Below are 21,496 nucleotides of genomic sequence, written 5' to 3'. Positions count from 1 at the left end.
AAAGATGCTCCCAGCTCGGCTTTTTTTTTTTTTAATGCTCCACTCATCTTTGCAAGGAATACACTTTTAAGTATAGTCCAGATGGTGATGGATGAACATGTTTCTTTGTCCTTCTCCAAGACAGGGTAATTGTGCATCGCCCGTGCAGGCAGTGGTCATTTTTAATATTTAAATGACATCTGAGTTGGAGATTAAAATCTGTAAAGAGCAATGAGATCCTAGGGAAAAAGAAGGGGAAGCCACTTCTACTTTCAAATGCAGTAAAACAGATGCGCCTTCCATTCCAGACATTAGTATTAAAATATCTAAGATTCCCTGTAATGCTAGAAGCCCACAGGAGGAAATCTCTCTCTTCTCTCTCTTCTCTCTCTCTCTCTCTCTCTCTCTCTCTTCATTACACATGTATAGATCATGAAGTTGATTCCAGAGGGCAAGGTACATTTTGTTTTTAAAAGCCTAGAATGTAACCCCTGATAACCCAGCATATGAACTGAGCAATTAATTAATGATATGGAAATACAGTCACAATCCTTAATTATAGGAAAATAGTAACTACCATAATAACTATTATCTTGAAATATCCTCAAATACTTTACAGAGGTGATGTAATTTTTTCCGGCACACCCCTCATAGGAAAGGTGTCATTATGTTCATCTTGAAGACAAATATAATCTCTACTCTCGATTTATGTGTCATTTCTTCTGAGAAGCTTCATGATTTGTTTCCTTGTTCATCTTCACAATATGAACTTAGACACTCAACATCAAGTAATTTTGTAGAGTTAGGGGCAGAATAATCTGTATTTCTACAGATGATTGATTAAAATTCAATGTTTTCTAAACTGTTTTGATCATATATCCTATGAAATTATTAAATGTCCACAAATATGGAAATTTAAAAGTATCAGGTAAAAAATAAACATAACTTGAAAGTCTAGTGCTTTTGCAGAACTTTCCTGGGGTACATGCAGCATCCCCCCCCCCGCCTCCACTTTGGAATAGGCAACTGGGGGAGAAGGAGGTAGAGAAAGAATTAACATGGTTCTTTTCTTCCTCATTCCCTCCAATTCACCCTGACAATTGCAGCTCTCACAGTTCTATCTGGAGCTAACATTTAGGGTAAAAGGAAAATGGGAAGAAAAGTGAAAGAAGGAAAAAAAAAGAAGAAGAAATGGGTAAAAGACACAAGGAGTGGGTTATAGAAACACAGAATGGCTGTTCCTACACATTAGCGTTACGGCATAGGAGGCTTCTGAGAGGGTGCCGTGACAAAATACCACAGACCCACAGACTAGGGAGCTTAAACAATAGAAATTCATCTTTTCACGGTTCTGAAGGATAGAAGTCCAAGATCAAAGTGTTGGCAGGTTTGGTTTCTCCTGAGGCTGCTCTCCTTGAGTTGGGAGAGGGAAGGGCCACCTGCTCACTGTGTCCTCATGTGGTCTTTCCTGTGTGTGCCCACATCCCTGCTGTCTGGCTGTGAGTCCCAACTTCCTCTTCCTATACAGATACTAGTCAGCTTGGATTAGCCTCGTTTTAGCTTACATATCTCTTCAAAGGCCCTGTCTCCAATATATTCACATTCCGAGGTGCTAGGATTTAGGGCAATGAATTTGGTGGAAACAATTCAACCCATAATACGTACTTATTAAAAAATATATATATTTTATTGATTTTTTACAGAGAGGAAGGGAGAGGGAGAGGGATACAGAGTTAGAAACATCAATGAGAGAGAAACATCGATTCAGCTGCATCCTGGGGATGTGCCCGCAACCCAGGTACATGCCCTTGACCGGAATCAAACCCGGGACCCCTCAGTCCGCAGGCCGACGCTCTATCCACTGAGCCAAAACCGTACTTTTATTTAAAAGCATCTCCTGCTTTTAGGCAAGGGTGATCTTAGAAATATGTAATGACCGTACAGCATGAGTGCCGAAGGAAATGGTTGTTAGAAGATACACTGAAGCACATTAAAATGTTCACTTGAGCACATTCCAAGTTCACTTGAGTGAGCGTGGATTCGAATTGGTCAGAATCAAACCAGAAGTGGTTAGGAGTGCTCCGCCCACAAGAGCTAGGAGAGAGACTTTGTCAGAATAGAGGACATAATTTGATTGGCTGTAGCTTAAGCAGTTGCCTTTTTGGGAAAAGCCGAGGTGGTTGTCTGTGATTGGTTGTTCTTAAGTTTCATTTTCTCAGGAGTGTATTTACAGGGATCCCCATGGCTCAGGTTTAGTCTGCTTCCCTAGGTTACTGAGTATGAGAGCCATCTGGGTCTCCTGGCTCCTTGTTGAGTTCCTTGAACACAGTCAACAATGCTTGTTCCCTCCAGTGAGTCACTCAGGTGACCTGACTTAAGCCCCCTCCCCGGTTAGTCTCCCAGGGTGATGCCATTCACCTGCTGGCGGCTTCCTCACAACAGTTTACGCGAGACCTTCCAGAGACTCAGGACGAGACAGATCCTCCAAGTTTGTTTTCGTGCTGGTTCTGACCATGACCTCCCGGAAGAGCTAGCCTCCGCCTCTCCTCCCTCCCTGTAAAAGGACAGATGACAAACCCAGCCGTTCCCCTTTCCACGTTTTGTGAGTGAGAGGGTGTTTCCAACATGACTTGCGCCAGAGGAGGCCTCCCCGCGGAGAGTCCCCACCCCCACTCCGGGGAGCACTCACATGTGCTCTGTGTGGGCAGTCTCAGGTCCAGCAGTCCTCCGGGAGGTCGGACAGCCTCCCCTGCCGCCAGCTGCACCAGGTGAATGAGGGGCGGTAGACCCTGGAGACGAGGTTGGGGGCTTGGGGCGGTGAGCAAAGGCCTCAAGGAGAAGTTCTAAAATGGCTGCGAAACACACGCATATGTGCTTGCCCCCACTTTAGAAAGAGCTGACCTTCAATAGCCCGATTTAAAAGTATGTGAACGGGGGTTATGTCACACCATAAACGAAGTCTCCAATTTCGAACACTGTTACATTGATTTTCTGGTTCCTTTAAGCGGTAAGCCTTTCTTTCTGCATTAAAACAGTATGCATTTCTTTCCGTATTGATAGTATAATCTAATTGGCAAAATGATGATATGTGTATATATTATGTAATTAAGTAGTTATATAAAGTCAGGAGAAATTAATGCATGTATTCATTCACTTAACAAGCGTTTAGCCAGCTTATTCCACATGGTGGAAAGGAGGCCAAACATTCGGAACACAAAAATGAACGCATTCCTGCCCTTGAAGGGCTCAGCGTTACCTGGGGAAGAGAGGCAGAGTGAACAGGTATAATCTAGAGAGACTGGGTCTCATTGGACTCCTGCATGACAGTCACCCCAAGGCCTGGTTCATACGGACTGCTGGGCCGCCTCCCATCCCCCACCCCCTAGTTTCTGATTCAGTGGGGCCAGAAATGTGCATTTCTAACACGTGCGCAGGTAATGCCGCTGCTGGTGAGGCTCCACTTTGAGAGCCACTGATCTAGTGTTACAAGTGGCAGCTGAGGAGGAGTTTCCAGCACTGGCTGGAGGGCCAGGGGGTTCAGGGAAGGTTTCATAAAGAAAGAGTTTCAAAGGACAGGTGGGGAAGGATCAGGAGGGGGGATTGGGACATGCCAAGTACATTTAGTTCTGAAGGACAAAAGGAGAAAGTACATATGGTTTGAAAAAGAATGCAAGGAATTCCATTTGGCTAGGATGCAGTTTGAGTTTGAAGTAGCTGCGGGAGATAAAGCTGGAGAGAGATGCAGGCCCAGAGCCACGGTGGAGGGCCCGGGGTGAACGTTGTCCTCTGAGGATTATAGACCCGTGAATGTCCAGAGCTGAAGTTGGAAGACAGCAATGTGTTCCAAGGAAAGAATCCTGGTAGAAGAATTCTGTCAGTTCCCTTTCTTCAGAACTGGCTTCCTTCTGAGTCTGGCACAGGGCTCTCCGGCCTTTTGGAAGAAATCTTTGTCATTTCTCTGAAGTGACAAATCTCACTGGAGGTGACAGGAGAATAGAAAGGGTGTGTTGATTGCCTGTAACCAGAACTGTGTGGAGGGGATTAAGTTTTTTTTGCCATTAATCCATGACATTGAGCATGACCTTGAGTATGATACAATAATTGTTTCGTTATGATTGACTCTTAGAAAACTCTAAGCTTCACCCAACTCTAAGGGCCTCCAGGTCATTCCAAGGGGAGGGTGACAGGCCTGGGAAGGAGGGGTTGGAGAGGGGGAGACCCTGATAGCAGAAGGAGTGATGAAATGTGCTCCGTTCCTTTCTCTCTAGGGGAAGATGATGACGACGATGAATGTGGGGAGGAGAAGCTGCCCTCCTGCTTCGATTATGTGATGCACTTTCTGACTGTGTTCTGGAAGGTCCTCTTTGCCTTCGTGCCCCCTACAGAATACTGGAATGGCTGGGCATGTTTCATTGTCTCCATCATCATGATTGGCGTACTGACAGCTTTCATTGGCGACCTGGCTTCCCACTTCGGCTGCACCATCGGCCTGAAAGATTCGGTGACTGCGGTCGTGTTCGTGGCACTCGGAACTTCAGTACCAGGTAGGGAATACATTTGCCTTATGACCTTATCCTGCCTAATAATTGCAAGATCTGTGATAACAAACCAGGCCTCTGAAAAGACAGGAGCCCAAAGGCATAAGTAATGTCACTGCCAGGACATTGTCATGGCATTTTTCAAGGTTAGAAAGCTGATCAGTATCATGATGATGATAGGAAAGCATTCCCAGAGGGCCTGCATGGCCTGCTTGGTGAGGGCAAGTTGATTTGATGGATAGATTGGTAGATGAGCTTCCCAATACAATTAGCCCTTTCAAAAGGACAAAACAAAACAAAATTACAGAATCATGTTTAAGAACAAAATTTCTGTCTTTTATATAATTAGTAAAGTTTGGATGATTTCCATGAAACTCCGTATTCATTGGGTAACTAAGATAAATACTTACTGAAGACCTGATTTAATGTTCTCTTGACCCAAGTATTAATGGGAGTAAATAAAAGAGGCAGACATTGATGGGGACAGGGAAAAAGTAACCACACAAAGTGCACATTTCATGGGTGTCCCTTCATGCATTGCTATAAGCTGAATTTTTCTTCCAGCCCACAACTGTCGCTCATTATGGTTGGGCAGACTTCTGAGTAAGACATCATCCTCCCAAACATGACATTAACAGCAGTAATTTTAAAACTTTTGTGGGCATCAAAATTACCTGGGAGCTTCTTTAAAAAAAATGCGAATGTCTGAAACCCACCACTAACCTATGAAATCAGAAGACCTAGGGTCCAGAAATGTGTGTTTTGAGCTCACAGGTGATTCTGTGCACATCAGAGCTTATTGTAACTAAACTTCTGGGCCTCTTCCCCAGCACTAGTTGACACCTTGACAGATGTATGATATTAACTTTGAGCAGCCCACATTCTCTACCATGTAGCACAGTGGTTCTCAGCCTTGGCTGCATATTAGAATCACCTGGGAATTTTTTTAAAATCCTGATTTCTGGACCTGATCCTCCGGAAATTCTGTTTCTTTGTTACTTATGTTGTGGCCTTACCCCATAACAGAGAAACAGAATTTCCGGAGGATGGGGCCCAGAAATCAGGATTTTAAAAAGATTCCCAGGTGATTCTAATATGCAGCCAAGGTTGAGAACCACTGCTGTAGCAGGTCAAGGACAGGTATTACAGTACTTGACCTGGGGGAAAGGCAGGACTTAAGGGGAAATACAGCCCTGCTGATGGTATCATTCAATGTTCCATAGTTACCACAGCCTTTTGTCAACGCTGTGATTTCTGCATGCCATCATTAGCAACCTTGGCTTTTGGTTTTGAGTCTGAAAACAAGTACAGTTTGAATCATGTATATCCGTTCACTGAAATCCTCTAGTTCAGTGGTTCTCAACCTTGGCTGCACATTAGAATCATCTGGGAATCTTTTTAAAATCCTGATTTCTGGGCCTCATCCTCCGGAAATTCTGTTTCTTTGTTATGGGGTGAGGCCACAACATTAGTAACAAAGAAACAGAATTTCCGGAGGATGAGGCCCAGAAATTAGGATTTTAAAAAGATTCCCAGGTGATTCTAATGTGCAGCCAAGGCTGAGAACCACTGCTCTAGTTGTTTTCCACTCAGATACACATCATCTCAGTGACTGAGTATCAGTTACTTAACTTCTCTGAGCCTCACTTTATTTGTAAAAGGGGGATAATCATACTTTGAAATGCGGTAAGGACAGGAAAAAATGCCTATAAATTGTGCATCTGGTGAAGCTTCTGGGACATGGAAGGAATTTAATAAAATAGTAGCTTTTGTGATGAGTTATGGTGCATAGCTTAGGAAGATCTGACCAGTATGTATCTGGTTAGCCATAGCATACGTGCTACCCAACTGATGGACAATTTGGGGGTCCTAATCACAGGCCTGGCATGTTTGCTCCGACTTCTGGCATGGTTTTGGTGTCCAACTGAGTTGATGGGGAGCCAGGGGATTTAGAACGTACTCTTACTCCTGCTCTAGTGAGCAGGGCTATGCAAAGTCTTCCAGTTGACTGCTCATCCTCCGAGCAAGGCAGGCTGCCTCTCAACCTCAGCTCTGTTCTGGCAGTTCCAAATTTGGTCTTTATTTTGAATTTTTTCCAGAAATGACCAGAAATTTACCAAGTAGGAGGAAAATTGTAAAACACTCATATTTTAAGTTGCTTTGTTTATAGAACATATATACAACTAAAAGAACTAAATGCTTGAGGTCTACTTTGCCTAAGGCTTAAATCGCTCTATCAAATGGTGCCCAGATTAGCACATACTGTTGTTGGCTGTGGCTTAACCCTTGAGGAAAATATGTTCAAATTACGGTAATAAAGGCAAAATTAGGTCTCCCATCACAGTTATTCAAAGTCAGCAGTTGGTCCTAGCAAATGCATCTCTTGCTTTCAAAAGGATTTTAAAAATGCTTTTCCTACATCAAATCCTTGTTCCAAAAAATTTTTTTTTAATTTCCCAACTCCTCATCTCAATATCTCAAAACTGGCTCCTTTTTCTAACACCAATCTTCCAGAATGGCTCCCTGCATCTTTTGTATGAATGCTTTTGAATGGTGTGCCATCATACAACTAAAAAATATTTTTCTGTAACACAAAATGTGGATTACAGTAAACCTGTGTTTGGAGGATCATTTGTTCTGCCACTTAAAACCAGCTCAGTTCCCAGGGAGAGGCATCAAGAGGTAAGAAAGCCTGTTGGGGAGAACACAACAGAATAATTTGTTGCCAAAATGCTTTCCCTACACTGCCGTAAATTCTTCCCATCGGGATACAGATTTCTTTGCTCTGCTATTGGGAGAACTTCTGTAATTTGTTGCAATATTAACTGTGCAGCATGCTCCCCAAACAATATATTCATAGGCAATCGCAAATAATCATATCTATATAAACAGACTTTTATTTTCAAAAAACAGCTGTGCAAATTGAACAAGATGCTGAATGAACATAATATTTCTGACTTTTCCTCACTGATGATTCCGAGCAGTGCTTTATTTTATCTCCTGAATTTGAAAAAAATAAGAATGCTGTTGTTCCCCCGTGACAAAGCCCAGTTGCTACAGGCAGAAGAAGGATGAGGAACGCTCTTCCTCTTTGCTCATAGTCTCCCATTAACTGGCATTGGTCCTGGGGCCCAGCTTTTTCTCTAGGCTGTCTTTTTTTTTTTTTTTCTTCAGTACATATTTATTATTTCAAGATAGCATTAGAATTCAAATATATTAAGCCAAACTGTTTTTTTCTTTTTATTGTTGACTCTATTACAGCTGTTCCCACATCCCCCTTTGCCTCCCTCCACCCAGCCCCAGCCCCTCCCCTAGGCCCTCATCACATTATTGTCTGTGTCCATGAGCTATGCATATATGCATATATATTCTTTGCTTGATCTCTTCCCGTCTTCCTCTCTCTCCCCTCCCCTCTGAGATCTGTCAGTGTGTTCCATGCATCCATTAGGCTGATGTCTTGACCCTTTTCCTAAAGGAGAAGAGCTCCTGGCGAGTGTCTGATTCACCGCTGCCCCTTTCTAGGTGAGACTCTTAGGTTCTTAGCCTGTGATGGCCTGAAGGGCATTGGAAACATTCCCTGCCTGAAAGCAGGATTAAATACCATTTGAAGTATTGTTTTACCAAATTGCTGAAAATCCATGGGAAAAAGAGCTTATGACTTTGTAGGTGAGACAGAGCTTCCTCCTCATACCAACGGGGAACAAATGCTCATTATAACCCCCTGGCAGAGAAACATTCCTGAGGGTCTTCACTCCCCTCAACCTTAGGTGTGCATAGAGAGCTCCAAGACCCACACAGGTTAGTAGAGGAAGGACCTGCTTTTCCTGAATCACCTTTTACAAAGCTGCCTGCCCGGAGAAGAGTCCTGAAGTCTCTTTCCACCTCCGTGCATCTCTTGACTTCATAAACTCTTGAAAGTGTGGCGGTCATGCGATTAAAGTTTATTTCTGTAACATGAAATGTAGATTGCAGTTGGGGTGAGCCGAAGCCTGGTCTCCAGCCCTCTTCTCTTCTCAGTTCATGCTCTCTGGCCTGGGCCATCACATCAGACTCCAAGCCTTGAATGCCATCAGTATGCCAACGATTACCAAATGTGTATCTCCAGCCTTGAATTTCCCGAGTCTAGATTCATATACCAACTGCCTTCCCTGTATCAATGCCAGATGTGTAATTTGCAGCTCAAAATTACCATGTCCAAAATAGAACTGTTGATTTCCACTGCCTAAGCTTCAAACCATGTTTTCTTTAACCCTTCAACCAAACCATATTTTCCTTCAACCAAACCATGTTTTCAACCAAACTATGTATCCTTCAACCAAACCATGTTTTCCCAGATCTTGCCTTTCTCAGGAAGATGGTACCATCATCCAACCAGGTGTCTTTGGTTCCTTTTCCTCATCCCCACAGTCAGTCCATTTATAACACTTGCAGATCTTTCTTCTAAAGTGTATCTTGATCAAACCCACTTAGCTCCCTTTCTACCACTACCCTCTGGTCTAGACAGTAGTTCTCTCTCACTCAGACCTGTGCCCTAGCCTTTTGTCTGTCTGCATGCTTCTGCTATAGATTGTTGTTGTTTTTTAAATATATTTTTATCTCAGAGAGGAAGAGAGAGAGAGAAAAACATCAATATGAGAATCATTGATGGGCTGCCTCCTGCACACCCCCTACCTGGGGTCGAGCCCGCAACCCGGGCATGTGCCCCGACTGGGAATCGAACCATGACCTCCTGGTTCATAGGTCAACACTCTACCACTGAACTACATGGGCTGGGCTGCTATAGATTGTTTTAAGATATCAATCAGGCCACATTTCAAGGGCTTCCTATTTCACTTAGGATAAACCTTAAAAGCATCGTTCCAGCTTATAAAGACCTATGTGACTCAGCTCTACTATCTTTCCATGTGTTTTCCCCACTATTCTTCAGCCCCACTGGTCTTTTACTGTCCTCCACACGCCAAGTTCGCTCCTTTCTCAGGGTTGAGCTAGCTTTCTAAAATGCCCTTTCCTTCATTTATACAAGACCGGCTCTTTGTCTCCATTACATCTCATCTTAAATGGCACTTCTTTAAAGAGACCTTTCCTAACCATGCAACGTGAACTGGTCAGCCAGCTCTTCTGTATTATATAGCCTTATTTTCTGAATTTATTCCTTTCTGTGTTTATTTATTTATTTATTCAAATAAATATTATTGTCTAACTCAGTGGTTCTCAACCTTCCTAATGCCGCGACCCTTTAATACAGTTCTTCATGTTGTGGTGACCCCCAATTTCATTGTTACAAATTGAACATAATTAAAGCATAGTGATTAATCACAAAAACAATATGTAATTATATATGTGTTTTCCGATGGTCTTAGGCGACCCCTGTGAAAGGGTCGTTCGACCCCCAAAGGGGTTGCGACCCACATGTTGAGAACCGCTGGTCTAACTCTCCTCACTGAAATGTAAACTTCATGGGAGCAGAAAACTTGCCCTTTTTTTCTCTCTGCCATATCTCTGGCTGCTAGAATAATGCCTAACATATAAGTAATGCAGTTGTGTGTGTGTGTGTGTGTGTGTGTGTGTGTGTGTGTGTGTGTGTGTGGTGTATATAGATGAATGTACAATAAGTCATTTACACATTAGTATGAATTGGTTCAGTCAGATTGCTTTCTTCCTAATACCTGCTAGAGACAACTAAGAAAGTTATGACAGGGAGATGAACAGTAGATAATCTTATTTTTGAGGAATAGAATATGTCTGAGTAGGGATTATAGTAAGAAGGGGCAAAGGTAACCTAAGAACACCAAGAAGCTCAGAATAGAAACATTTTTCCTCTTGCATAATTTCAGCTGTGGTGGGAACTTTGATGAGGAACAAGATATTATTTTTTTGCCTTTATTTTTTCCTCTGCAATAATCCCTGCTTCCAAGACTCAGAACTCAGCTTGGCACTTTGAAACGTTAGGCATACTCTGTGGAGTGCTAAACAGGCATTTTGCAATGGCCTGGCCTGTGTTCCTAGCTATGTTACATCACATGGCTTCTGTGGAATAACAGTTTCAAAATTCAAGAGGGAAAAAAATCTAAGAAGGAACATTGGGAACCCAGCTTTTTTTTATGCGAAAGACCACCTGGAATGGCACATTCTTTTAGCTTACAGTTATTTACTTGGGTAAAACCTGGGTATATCGAGTCAAGACATCCCAGCTTCTATATTAGGTTCCAAATATGGATTGTACTTTCATTTCTTGCTCCTATTGGATTCGGGAAAGTGAGAATTCCTTCTTAATTACTCAGGAAACTCTTAGGTGCTGATGAGTTGGGGATATTTTTACCTCCCTAAGTCCTGCCCTGGTCTTTCTCCAGACATCTTGACGGAGCTTGCCTATTGCTCCCTGTATCTTCCCTTTACAAATGTTCACTCCTGGAGCCAGAGCAGCTTAAAAACTGGGCAGACGAGGCTGTCCCTTCGCCTCTGGCATCGTCAGATTTTCTGCTGGCTTGAAGTGTTATGAATATTTTTGGGATTCTGTCAAGTAGGAATTATTTCACGCTAGAGATTTTTAAGTGGAAAAGAGATAGACCATTTTAGGTTTGTTTTGTTTTTTTTCCTGTTTTGTAAATAGAAACTTTAGAGAAGAAATGCATACCACTTTAAAATTACATCATTTCCAGACTTCTAAATATCATAGGAAGAATTTTATATACAACTGGTTATACCAGCTGTTTACTTCGCTCTCATAGTACAGGGGTCATGAATATGTGCCAAGGGGGTCTGGTGACAAGAGCTTTAGAACTGAATTCAGGGAAGCAAACTCCTGTTATTCACTGTGTGGCTGGAATCCATCTATTGACTCTGAGCCTTGCTTTCCTTGCCTGTAAAATAGGCATAATAATATGTGGCAATTTAAATAGAGCCAGTGATAAGATTAGTAATGTGGATCTCAGAGCATTTTGTAACTGACAGCTGCTACAAAATGCAGGAAATAATTTTCATTATTTGCCCTGAGTTTAACTCTTAAAATGTCAACAGTAAGAAAAACCATGAGAAAATTAGGATGAATGGGGAAAGTTTTATGAGTAGAGAAAGAAGTTTAAATTCATCATGTAGTTCCTTTGTATTCAAGGCATAAACACCATGTATATTATCTATTAAGTTGTTTAGATTAAAGTGATGTGAAGCTATTTGCCTCCTCCCAGAATTTATTTATTTGTGTCCCTTAAACTTTTTTTTCGAAAGTTAGATTTTCTCTTTGTCACTGTGCTAGAAAACATTATATTATTTGTTTTTGTGACAAAAAAATAATTAGCTATTGATGGTTTAAATTTTTCATGTTTTAACTTCCTGACTTCTAATTATTCTGAAACTAAGATCTTCTAGAGCATATTTAAGTAACAAGTTTATTATAGTTTATTATGTCCACTGCCTTGTTTTTCAGTGGGTCCTAAAGTGACTTGAATGGTTGTGCAGGTTGTATACCACCATCTCAAGGGGTCGCCGTAGTCCAACTGAGACTCCTGGACACACACTGAGTACCACATCCACGGGAGTACACATGGTGGCCCCGGGGAAAGGCCACTTGACAGCTTATACGGGACTGAGCACCAGCATCCTCAGTTACATGAGGAAATTAGGACTCAGAAAGAATGTGATTTGCCCATATTTTGCCCAAGTTTATATTGATAGTAAATTCTGGAATCCATATTATTGCTCTTTCTCCTCAACTAATACTTAACCCCTCTATCATTCCACCTTGGATGTATTTTTAAGATAAGCTTTGCATACAGCAGCTTTCCCACATATCTCACAATTTTTGGAAATTACTCATTTCCCTCTTTGCTTCTATTTTAGTATTTTCCACTTTTAAAGCATGCAACAATGAGTTCATATTTTAGCTCCTTGAAGTCAGACTTTGTCATTATTTCCTTTGACATGGAAAACAGCTAGTAAAGTCCCTACTTCAAAAAATTTCAGAAATGAACAAAGACCTATTTCTATAGCCATAAATGCGTAGCAGTTCCTGCCTGAAAAAATTGAAACACTAGGACAACTAGAAACTCTTTTAAATATGTTCAGTTCTGACCTAGCTCGCAAAAAATAAATAAATAAATAAAAATGCCCAGATAATCCTCACCAGCACAGCCACGTGCCGCTAACAGGAGTGACCACAGAAGGAGATTTGGTCGTTCTGGGGCTAGACCAGAGCTGCCTGTGATATATGGTGACCCAGGCCCCGGGGTCAGTGGGCCCTGGAAAGGCATATTGGTGACACTCTCCCAGCAATCATGTTCTGCAAAGATTTATGGGAAATTTTGGGAATCATGCCCTAGTCTTTTTAGGTCTCAAAGCATCACTGGAGGTGACTGTCCAAAGCATCTCTCAGCACACTTGGTCTGTCCCTTCCTCAACCACAGAGATGGGTCGGAAGGGAACACAGCAGCACCCCACCCAAAACACTTTTCTCAGGACATGGTACCCATTCACTCTGAATTCCCACAGTCATCTGATCTACCTTGAAAAACAGTAGGAAAACACCCACCCCACTTACTAGCTGTATGACACCCTCAGGGGCAAAATGCTTAACTCCTCTCAGCTTAGTTCCTAAACCTGAATTATGGGGACATGAACATCTATGTCACAGAGCTGTAGCGAGGATTACATGAGAAGCACAGGGCCTAGCATATAGTTGACACTCAAAAAAAAAAAAGGTTAGGTCTCTTTTCCCTTCCACTTCAATGCACTGGGGAATGGGTTTAGGCCTCCTATGGTATTCTGCTCAGCTATCTTGCAACAATGAAAACAAAGAGAAGATCAAGAAAATTCTCAGACTCTCCCATGTTAATAATGAATTGGACATCCCCCAGCGTGTTCCTGTTTCCTGCCATTTCCCCGTCTCTCCATGAGCTTTATCCTCTGAACCTTGGCATTTCAGCTCAGAAAACAGGCTGAAAAGGAAGTGCCCTCGCTACAGTGTGTACACACATTTAATTGGATGATTAACATTTCACATTAATTTAAGTGGAAATGAGAGAATTACTTTACTCTGAGCCAAGCCATCCCAATGGCTGGGGTGTCAGTTCCCCCAAGAGAGCCTAAAGGGCAGGTATGTTTTGTTTCCAGAGACTCTTCTAAGCACTCTGTTTCTTTGTCACCATAAAAGTCAGGACTGTTGAGGGGCCCTCCGATCTGTAGTCAGGCCGAGAGGCAAAGCCAGTGGGGACTGGGCCAGAGGAGCGGCTCAGGCAGCCTGACCGCTCAGATGGCTTTCCTTATGCCATCTGAGGGACCTTATCTTCACCTCATACCAGTGAGGTGCTGTCTGGAGCTAAAATACACACTTTCCCATGAATATGTGATGTCTCTAGAATTGGAGGGGGCCCACAAAAGCAAGAATTGACAAGGACAGAGAGAAACAAAGAAAAACTAGACACCAGGTGTCACAAGATTTGCTCCATAAATGGCGCAAGAACTGCCTAAATTAACAAACACTGGGGAACAGCGTGTATACAGCAGGCCCAGAGCATCTTGTAAAAACCTGGGAAAGGTCCATCCTGAAACTATTTCTATCCTTGACTCTTTCTGCTCAATAGAAGAATTTGTATTCAGTACTTGTAAGGTCTTTTTGTTTGGTTTCTTTTCTCAGTGGGCCACACTGCTTGGGCACCTGGCACTGAGCACAAGGCTGGAGAGGGACCAGGATGATAACAGGGATGTCAATCTCCCAGGAGGTGGTTGGGGAGCAGGGGTGCTCAGCATGTGGCATGAGGCTCTGCAGAGCCATCGGATAGTGCCCCAGCCTCACACCAGCTACCTCCACTCAGTCCCACAAGAGTCACAGTGTAAGAGAAGTGGAGCTAAAACAATTTCATTCTGATCTCTATCTGGGCCTTCTTACTGTAGGTCAGCCAGAGTGAGGACGCTTGGCTGAAACATAGTGTACAGGTGTGTACGTGTGTGTGTGTGTGTGTGTGTGTGTGTGTAGTGTTTGAAGACTTGGTGTTGGGAATGAGTTATGTGAATAAATATAAATTTCCTCTTCTTTTTAGTTCCAAGTGTGTTCTAAAGGGAGCAAGCATCAAGTGTAGCGAATGCATTAGGCATTTTTGCTCCCTGAGGATTAACAAAGAGTGTGTGTTTCAAACAAATCTTATAAATGTTGATATGATGACTTTCATTTCTCCTTTTTCACATTTGAAAATAAGATAATGAAAATGAAAACTTTTAAGGACCACTGTTTTGTTCTTTTTCTTCCAAATTGAGGCCTCATCCTGCATCTTTAACAACTTTATTGAAGTATAATTTACTTACCATAAAATCCACTCATTTGAAAAATACGATTCAGTGAGTTTTTTTTAGTCAATTGACTGTGTTGTGCCATCATTACCCTAATGTGGTATTAGAACATTCCATCACTCCAACAAGATCCCTGTTGGCCACTTACAGGAAATTCCCACTTCCACCTCCAGCCCAGCCCCTACTAATGTATCTTCTGACTTGAAATATTTGTGTTTTCTCAGTTTTTCACAAAGATCACCTTTAATTTATAAATACCATAAATAATCTACATGATAGTAATTGTATTTTAATAATACATAATGTTAAGGACTTACCATGGTTAATTAATTTCTATATATTGATACCTGTTTATATGTACATATACAGTTGTTCTTGTACATATCAAAATTAAATAGAATTTACCATGGATTCTATAAGATTTTAAAGTAATTTTTATTTTATTCATCACAAAATCTTTATAGACATTTCGCAAACTACAAGTGAAAGTAAAATATATTTGGTATCCATCCCTTTGTGCATATATGGATTTTTTAAAAAATCTTTATTATTGAGAGTATTACAGATGTCCCCCTTTTCCTCTCATTGCCCCCCTCCACCCGGTTCCCACCACATCCCAGGCCTTCACCACCCTATTTCCTGTGTCCATAGTTAAGATCTTCAGTTAATCTCTTCCCATCCATCACTCCACTTCCCTCTGAGATTCATCAGTCTGTTCCATGTTTCCATGCCTCTGATTCTATTTTATTCCACAAGTTTATTTTGTTCATTAGATTTCTTGTTTTTATTTTCATTTTTAGATTCAATCAATAGATATGTATTTATTGCCATTTTATTATTCATATTTTTTATCTTTTTTCTCTTCTTCCTCTTCTTAAGGAATACCCTTCAACATTTCATGTAATATTGGTTTGGTGGTAATTAACTCCTTTAGCTTTTGCTTGTCTGTGAAGCTCTTAATCTGACCCTCAATTCTAAGTGAGAGTTTTGCTGGGTAGAGTAATCTTGGTTGCAGGTCCTTGTTATTCATGACTTTGAATATTTCTTGCCACTCCCTTCTGGCCTGCATAGTTTCTGTTGAGAAATCAGCCTTCAGTCATACCGGGGCTTTTCTCTTCCTGCTTTTAAGATTCTCTCTTTGTCTTTTACCCTTGGCATTTTACTTATGATGTGTCTTGGTGAGGGCCTCTTTGAGTTCTTCTTGTTTGGGACTCTCCACTTCCTGAACTTGTAAGTCTGTTTCTTTCACCAGGTAGGGCAATTTTTCTGTCATTATTTCTTCAAATAGGTTTTCAGTATCTTGCTCTCTCTCTTCTCCTTCTTGCACCCCCATGATCAGAATGTTGGTATGCTTAAAGTTGTCCCGGAGGCTCCTTACACTGTCTTCAAATTTTGGGATTTTTTTTTTCTGTTCTGATTGGGTGTTTTTTGCTTCCTCATATTCTAAATTGTTGATTTGATTCTCAGAATGCTCTACTCTACTGTTGAATCCTTGTAAATTATTATTTATTTCAGTTAGTGTAGCTTAATTTCTGACTGGTGTTTTTTCATGTCTTTGATATTCTCACTAAGATCCTTGAAAGTCTCACTAAGTCCCTTGAAGCTCTCATGAAGATCCTTGAGTATCCTTATAACCATGGTTTTTAACTCTGTATCCAGTAGTTTGCTTGCTTCCATTTCTTTAATTTGTGACATGTTTCTTTGTCTTCATATTTTGGTTGTTTCCCCGTGTTTGTTTCTGTGTATTAGGTAGAGTTGCTAAGTCTCCTGGAATTGGTAGAGTGGCCTTGTGTAGTAGGTGTCCTGTAGGGCCCAGAGGCTTGGGCTCCACAGTCACCTGAGCTGAGCAGTCTAGGTTTGCCCCAGTGTGGGCTGTGAACACTGTCTTGTAATGGAGCATTGATTGCTGTTGGTGCCACTGAAAGAAATTGACATCCAGGCCAATTGGCTGTGAGGCCCAGCTGCACTTAACAATGGGAAAGCTGCTGTGCAGGAAACACCTCTATGGAGGAGGACTTGCTTTAGTGTGGCTTTGCTGCTCACTGAGTCTGCCCCTTGAGTGTGTGTAGAGTGGATGTGTAGAGTTGTAATCTGGTATAGTCTGAAGCTGTCCACCAGGTGCACAGGTTCTAGGGCCTCTAGGGAGGTTCAAAGGCAACCACTACCTGGATCCACCCTCCAGGAGCTATTGGTATTGGGCTTAGAGGTGCCCAAGTGAGGCCCAGCCGTGAAGCAAGGTAGGCTTGTGCTAGGGCTGGTGTTGGGCCTTTTATTCATAGGTGTGGGGCACACTGATACCAGTTGCAGCTTGTTTGAGAGATTTTAGCAAAGTCTGAAGCCTGAGCTAGGAAAAGCCACTGCAAACAGGTTGGGTGGGGCTGCAAATTGGATGGGGTGGAGTCTCAGGGAATCACCAGGGTAGAGCAAACAGTTTGAGCCAGGCTGATGGAGACACAGATATGGCTGCAGTCAGCTGTGTGATGGAGGAGGTCCCAGCACAAGAACAATGACCCCTGCAAGTACCCCTGTTCTTGTCCCCAAGTTCCCACCCCAGTGCCAGGCAATCCAGTTCCTCCATGTATGTGTCTGCATTGACCAAACTGCCTGGTGCTGGAACTCAGAGGTAGTGAGTCAGAGTAAATTCTTGTGCCAGCCCTTTAAAAGGAATACCTGGGTCTCCAGCAGCCTCCATGTCTCTCAGCCATAATCCCCACTGGTTTTTATGGCCCGAAGTTACAGGGACTTCTCTTCCCAGCTCTGGAACCCTGGGCTGAGGGTCTGGTGTGGGGCTTGGACCCCTTGCTCCTCACGGTGGCCTCTGCAGAGATAATCTCCCACCCAATTAAAAACCAAAACAAAAAACAGTACATGTGGGTGTCGGACCATCCTGTTCTGTGCTTCTACCCCTCCTACACATCTCAGTGTGCTTTCTTCTTTACTTCTCTAGTTGTAGGACTTCCATTTAGCCAGCCTTCAGGTGGTTTTGAATAATGGTTGTTCTGTATTTTAGTTATAATTTTGATATGATAGTGGGAGGTGGCGAGTATAGGTTTACCTACGCCACCAGCTTGGTTCTCCCTGTGTATATAGATTTTTATACCTTTTAACACAATCCACTATCCTCCCCGCAACAGTAATCTTGTCTCATGTAATAGGAATTGCTGGAGGAAATATTGTGCAATGGTACTTAGAATTAGTCCCGCGAATCTTGGGATAACACTCCATGTTTAATGCTATGTAACTGCTAAGTGTCCTTGGCCAGGTCAGATGGTTGATCAGAACTCAGTGCTAAGGAAGTAACTCTTAAATTCAGCTTCCTACTCCCTTCCATGACCCCAACATGTCACCCTGAATCAATACAAATCCAAGGAAGGCTGAGAGCAGGGACCAAAGCCTATTGAACAGAGGCTATGCATGCACATGATTTCCCTGCACAAAGAATGACACAATCTTGTTATGACACAAACTGAATTCAAAAGAAAAAATGTGGGCTATAAAAAAATCCTAACTTAATTGCCATGTTATGGGCACCACATGAGCAGCAAAATAAATGTAAGGCCCATTGGTATTTTTAGAAGAGACGGCAAATAAAATGCTAACTCAATTTAAAAGGCAAATTTTACACGTGACTATAAAAGAATTTTAATATCTGTTGGGGATAGTGCATATTATAGCTATGAAATCATGGTGCTTGGCATTTATGCACGATGCCAGCTGGAATGCCAACGTTATTCCTGAGCACACAGACTTCACATCCTGCCTTTTCCCGGGAATGAAATATAAGCTATATATGACTTGTTTATACTCTGCTTTATTCCAGAAAAAAAAAGATTTAAATCTATAAAATGCCTTCACATTGTTCAGCCACCTTTTCTGGCACATGATCCAGAAATGCTAAATCTATTGGTGACCATATTTATTTAGCTCAGCAAATATGAACACTATATTGTGTGCACAAGAGGAAAATAGCTTATTTTGGTTGTGTTATTTACAATCAGGAAATTACATGTTGTGTTTGCTTCTGCCCCCTAACACCCTCCCCCCAATGCCCTCTGGAGCCCTGGGAGCTTTGGGGCATGGTGCTCCATAAATTGCAAGCTATTATTAGGTTATCGCTGAGAAAAATCATGGCTTGAGACAACAAGCAGAACATGTTGTAGTCTGAACTAAAATGATCCCCACTGGGGTCTGCAAATGGGCCCAGCAGAGGACTAATTGTACCTTTTCATTCCTGCTTTTCAGTTGCAAAACAACAAATAACCATAAATGTGCAAAGGGTCATGGAAATGTCCTTCTCTGAAGGATTCTCTGCATGATGGCTGAAATATGGCAAACCAAAACCCCTAAACTAACCCCTTGTCAAACTGGAGGCCATCAGCTCAGGCTGCTCAGAAGGGGGCACCTTCAGTGTGGGCCACAACAGAAGTGGTTCCAGGTACTGCCCACCCTTTTGTCTGTACTTCTGGAGCTTCCTTTGAGGAAGAAAAGGGATGAACCTGACATCGGTGACTTCTGCTGTGTCAAGTATTCTTGTTCTGAAAATAAGGATTAATCCTTGTCTTGTACAACTTCCAAACCTGAATTGAGTCTACAGTGGAATGTTAGTATCGAATAATATTCAGAATAAAAAAAAAATACCACTGTGTTCCAACAGATAATGCCAACCTTTAACTAAGAAGCCTAAACCAAGGCCCTAGGCAATGTGGCATTCTTGATCATCAAATATTCAACTGATCTTCCCTCTACTAGACATGAGGCACTAGAAAGGAGATTAATACCATTTTCTTTTTTATTAAAACAAAGGAAGCAGTATGATGCAGTGATAAGGCATAGGTCTAAGAGTCACTCTGCACTGGTTTTCATTAGTCATTCTACAAACATTTCATGAGTACTACTAGGTACTAGGCTGTTCTGGGTCCCACTTCAAACAATAATGCCTATGGAACTGAACTCTTGTTTATATCCATTGGCCTCTGATAAACTTGGTTTCCCAAGTACCTACCAATGACCTTAGGTGAGGACTTAATGTATTTGGTGTTTTCCTTCTCTGGCAGCTGGGATGCTTATATAGTCCCCTCTGTCTTTACCAGCTAGTGCCAAGTGCCCTGGGTTTTTGTTCCCAACACCCATTCTCCATCTAAATATTCTAGGTTAGTTATGACTTTGTAATATTCAACAAATGATGCACATTAAAGCATCAGTGACTAATAATGATTTCATGAGGGCAGAGCATTTGCATTTAATACAAAAAGTGTTTCAACAATAACCACATTTGCATAGCTTCATTGTTTAAAAAGTACATTTGTATTATTTATCTCTTTGGTATCCACAGCAGCCTTGGAAGTTAGGCAATCTAATGAGCTATCCGATTCAGAGCATGGGGTAATGGCAAGAACAGGATTTGATGAAGGATCCTGGAAACGAGCCTGCAGTGTAGGGATTTGGGCATCAGGAATCACAGATGTGGGTTATAATCCCACCCCACTCACATTTCATCAGACTCTTAGGGAGCTTCAGTTTCCTCCCCTGAAAAAATGGGGCTGATAGTACTGTTCATCTCAAATGTCAGGAGGAGCAAACAGTATAACATCTATGTCAGTGCTCTGAAAATTATAAGACGTTGTAAAAATAAAAGATTTATCAAAAGACTTTATTAAGTATCCACTAAGGGCTGTGGTAGGTCCTGGGAGAGAGACAAGGACAAAACTTGGCGTTAGAGCTCAGCTTCATAGGATATTCTTAGTCATTTAGGTAGAGCCCTACTCCTTATTGTATGATTGGTCTTTGCATTACAAATTATATCTCTAGTAAGAGCCCAAGTACAAATGATGGAAACTCAGCTATTACATCTCTTCCCAAGGGCACAAGTCTCTTACCAAGCTTGTAAAAAGTATTTGGTCAAGTGAATATGCAAAACAATTGTAGGTTGAAGTCAATAAAACATACTGTTAGTAAATAAAGTATAATGTTGCTGTAACACAAAATACAAAATTAAGAGAGGATTTTGGCTCTACTCTACAATCTATCATTGCTCGACAGGAGTGGTGGGAAGGAAACTTAGACAAATACACTTCCCTCACAGCCAGTCCTGGGCAAACTTTTATAAGCAGTGAAGTGTGTTTTTCAGGATTCTTGTTCCACTTTATGACCTGTCCCAGGCACTTTCCTGACTCTGGATTCTAGAGCAGCCCATGATGTCCAGGAAATGTCTTCTTCATCTCTCACCCTTCACACCATTGGAAACATACTGGTTCTGTATGTAGTTGGATCCACTAAGAATCCAACTACCATAGATGTGACTACTGAAAAGACCAGAAAAGGCTAAATAGCAACCCTTCATCCCTTCCCAGGCAGACCCTGTCATTTACATAAGACTACTTTTAAAGATACATTTAGTAGACTTTTAATAACATAAAGTCATAAATAATACATTCTCTTTTTAAATAACAGAGCAAAGTTCTCTTTGTAAATAAAATCCTCTTTGTAATAAGTAAAGAATCAAAAAGAAATCATGTAAGCCCCACCATCCATTTGCAATTTTGGGTCTGTCTTTCTAATTTTAAAATCCTGGGAAATTTAAATAAATTACACAAAAATTTGTTTACAAGACATATAAAATATCTGCTTTATAATGGACTCAAACTAAGCATAATTACATCAGTCATTTGGGTTTTTTTTATCTTTATTGTTGAGAGTATTAC

General features: G+C 41.7%; 1 protein-coding gene across 14 annotated transcripts in view; it reads left to right on the top strand.

Moving 5' to 3' along the window:
* Positions 1-21,496, top strand: part of SLC8A1 (solute carrier family 8 (sodium/calcium exchanger), member 1) — a 355,239-nt gene that overhangs the window by 316,979 nt on the left and 16,764 nt on the right. For all 14 annotated transcript variants that reach the window (XM_014538446.1, XM_014538444.1, XM_014538441.1 and 11 more), the window contains one exon: positions 4,248-4,523. In XM_014538446.1, coding sequence (XP_014393932.1) covers positions 4,248-4,523 — 276 coding nt within the window. The remainder of the gene's footprint in view (positions 1-4,247; positions 4,524-21,496) is intronic.

This window comes from Myotis brandtii, unplaced genomic scaffold, assembly GCF_000412655.1.
Source record: "Myotis brandtii unplaced genomic scaffold, ASM41265v1 scaffold191, whole genome shotgun sequence".
Classification (NCBI taxonomy): Eukaryota; Metazoa; Chordata; class Mammalia; order Chiroptera; family Vespertilionidae; genus Myotis; species Myotis brandtii.
The sequence above is the reverse complement of the archived record's forward strand: the minus strand, read 5'-3'. Positions and strand labels throughout refer to the sequence as shown.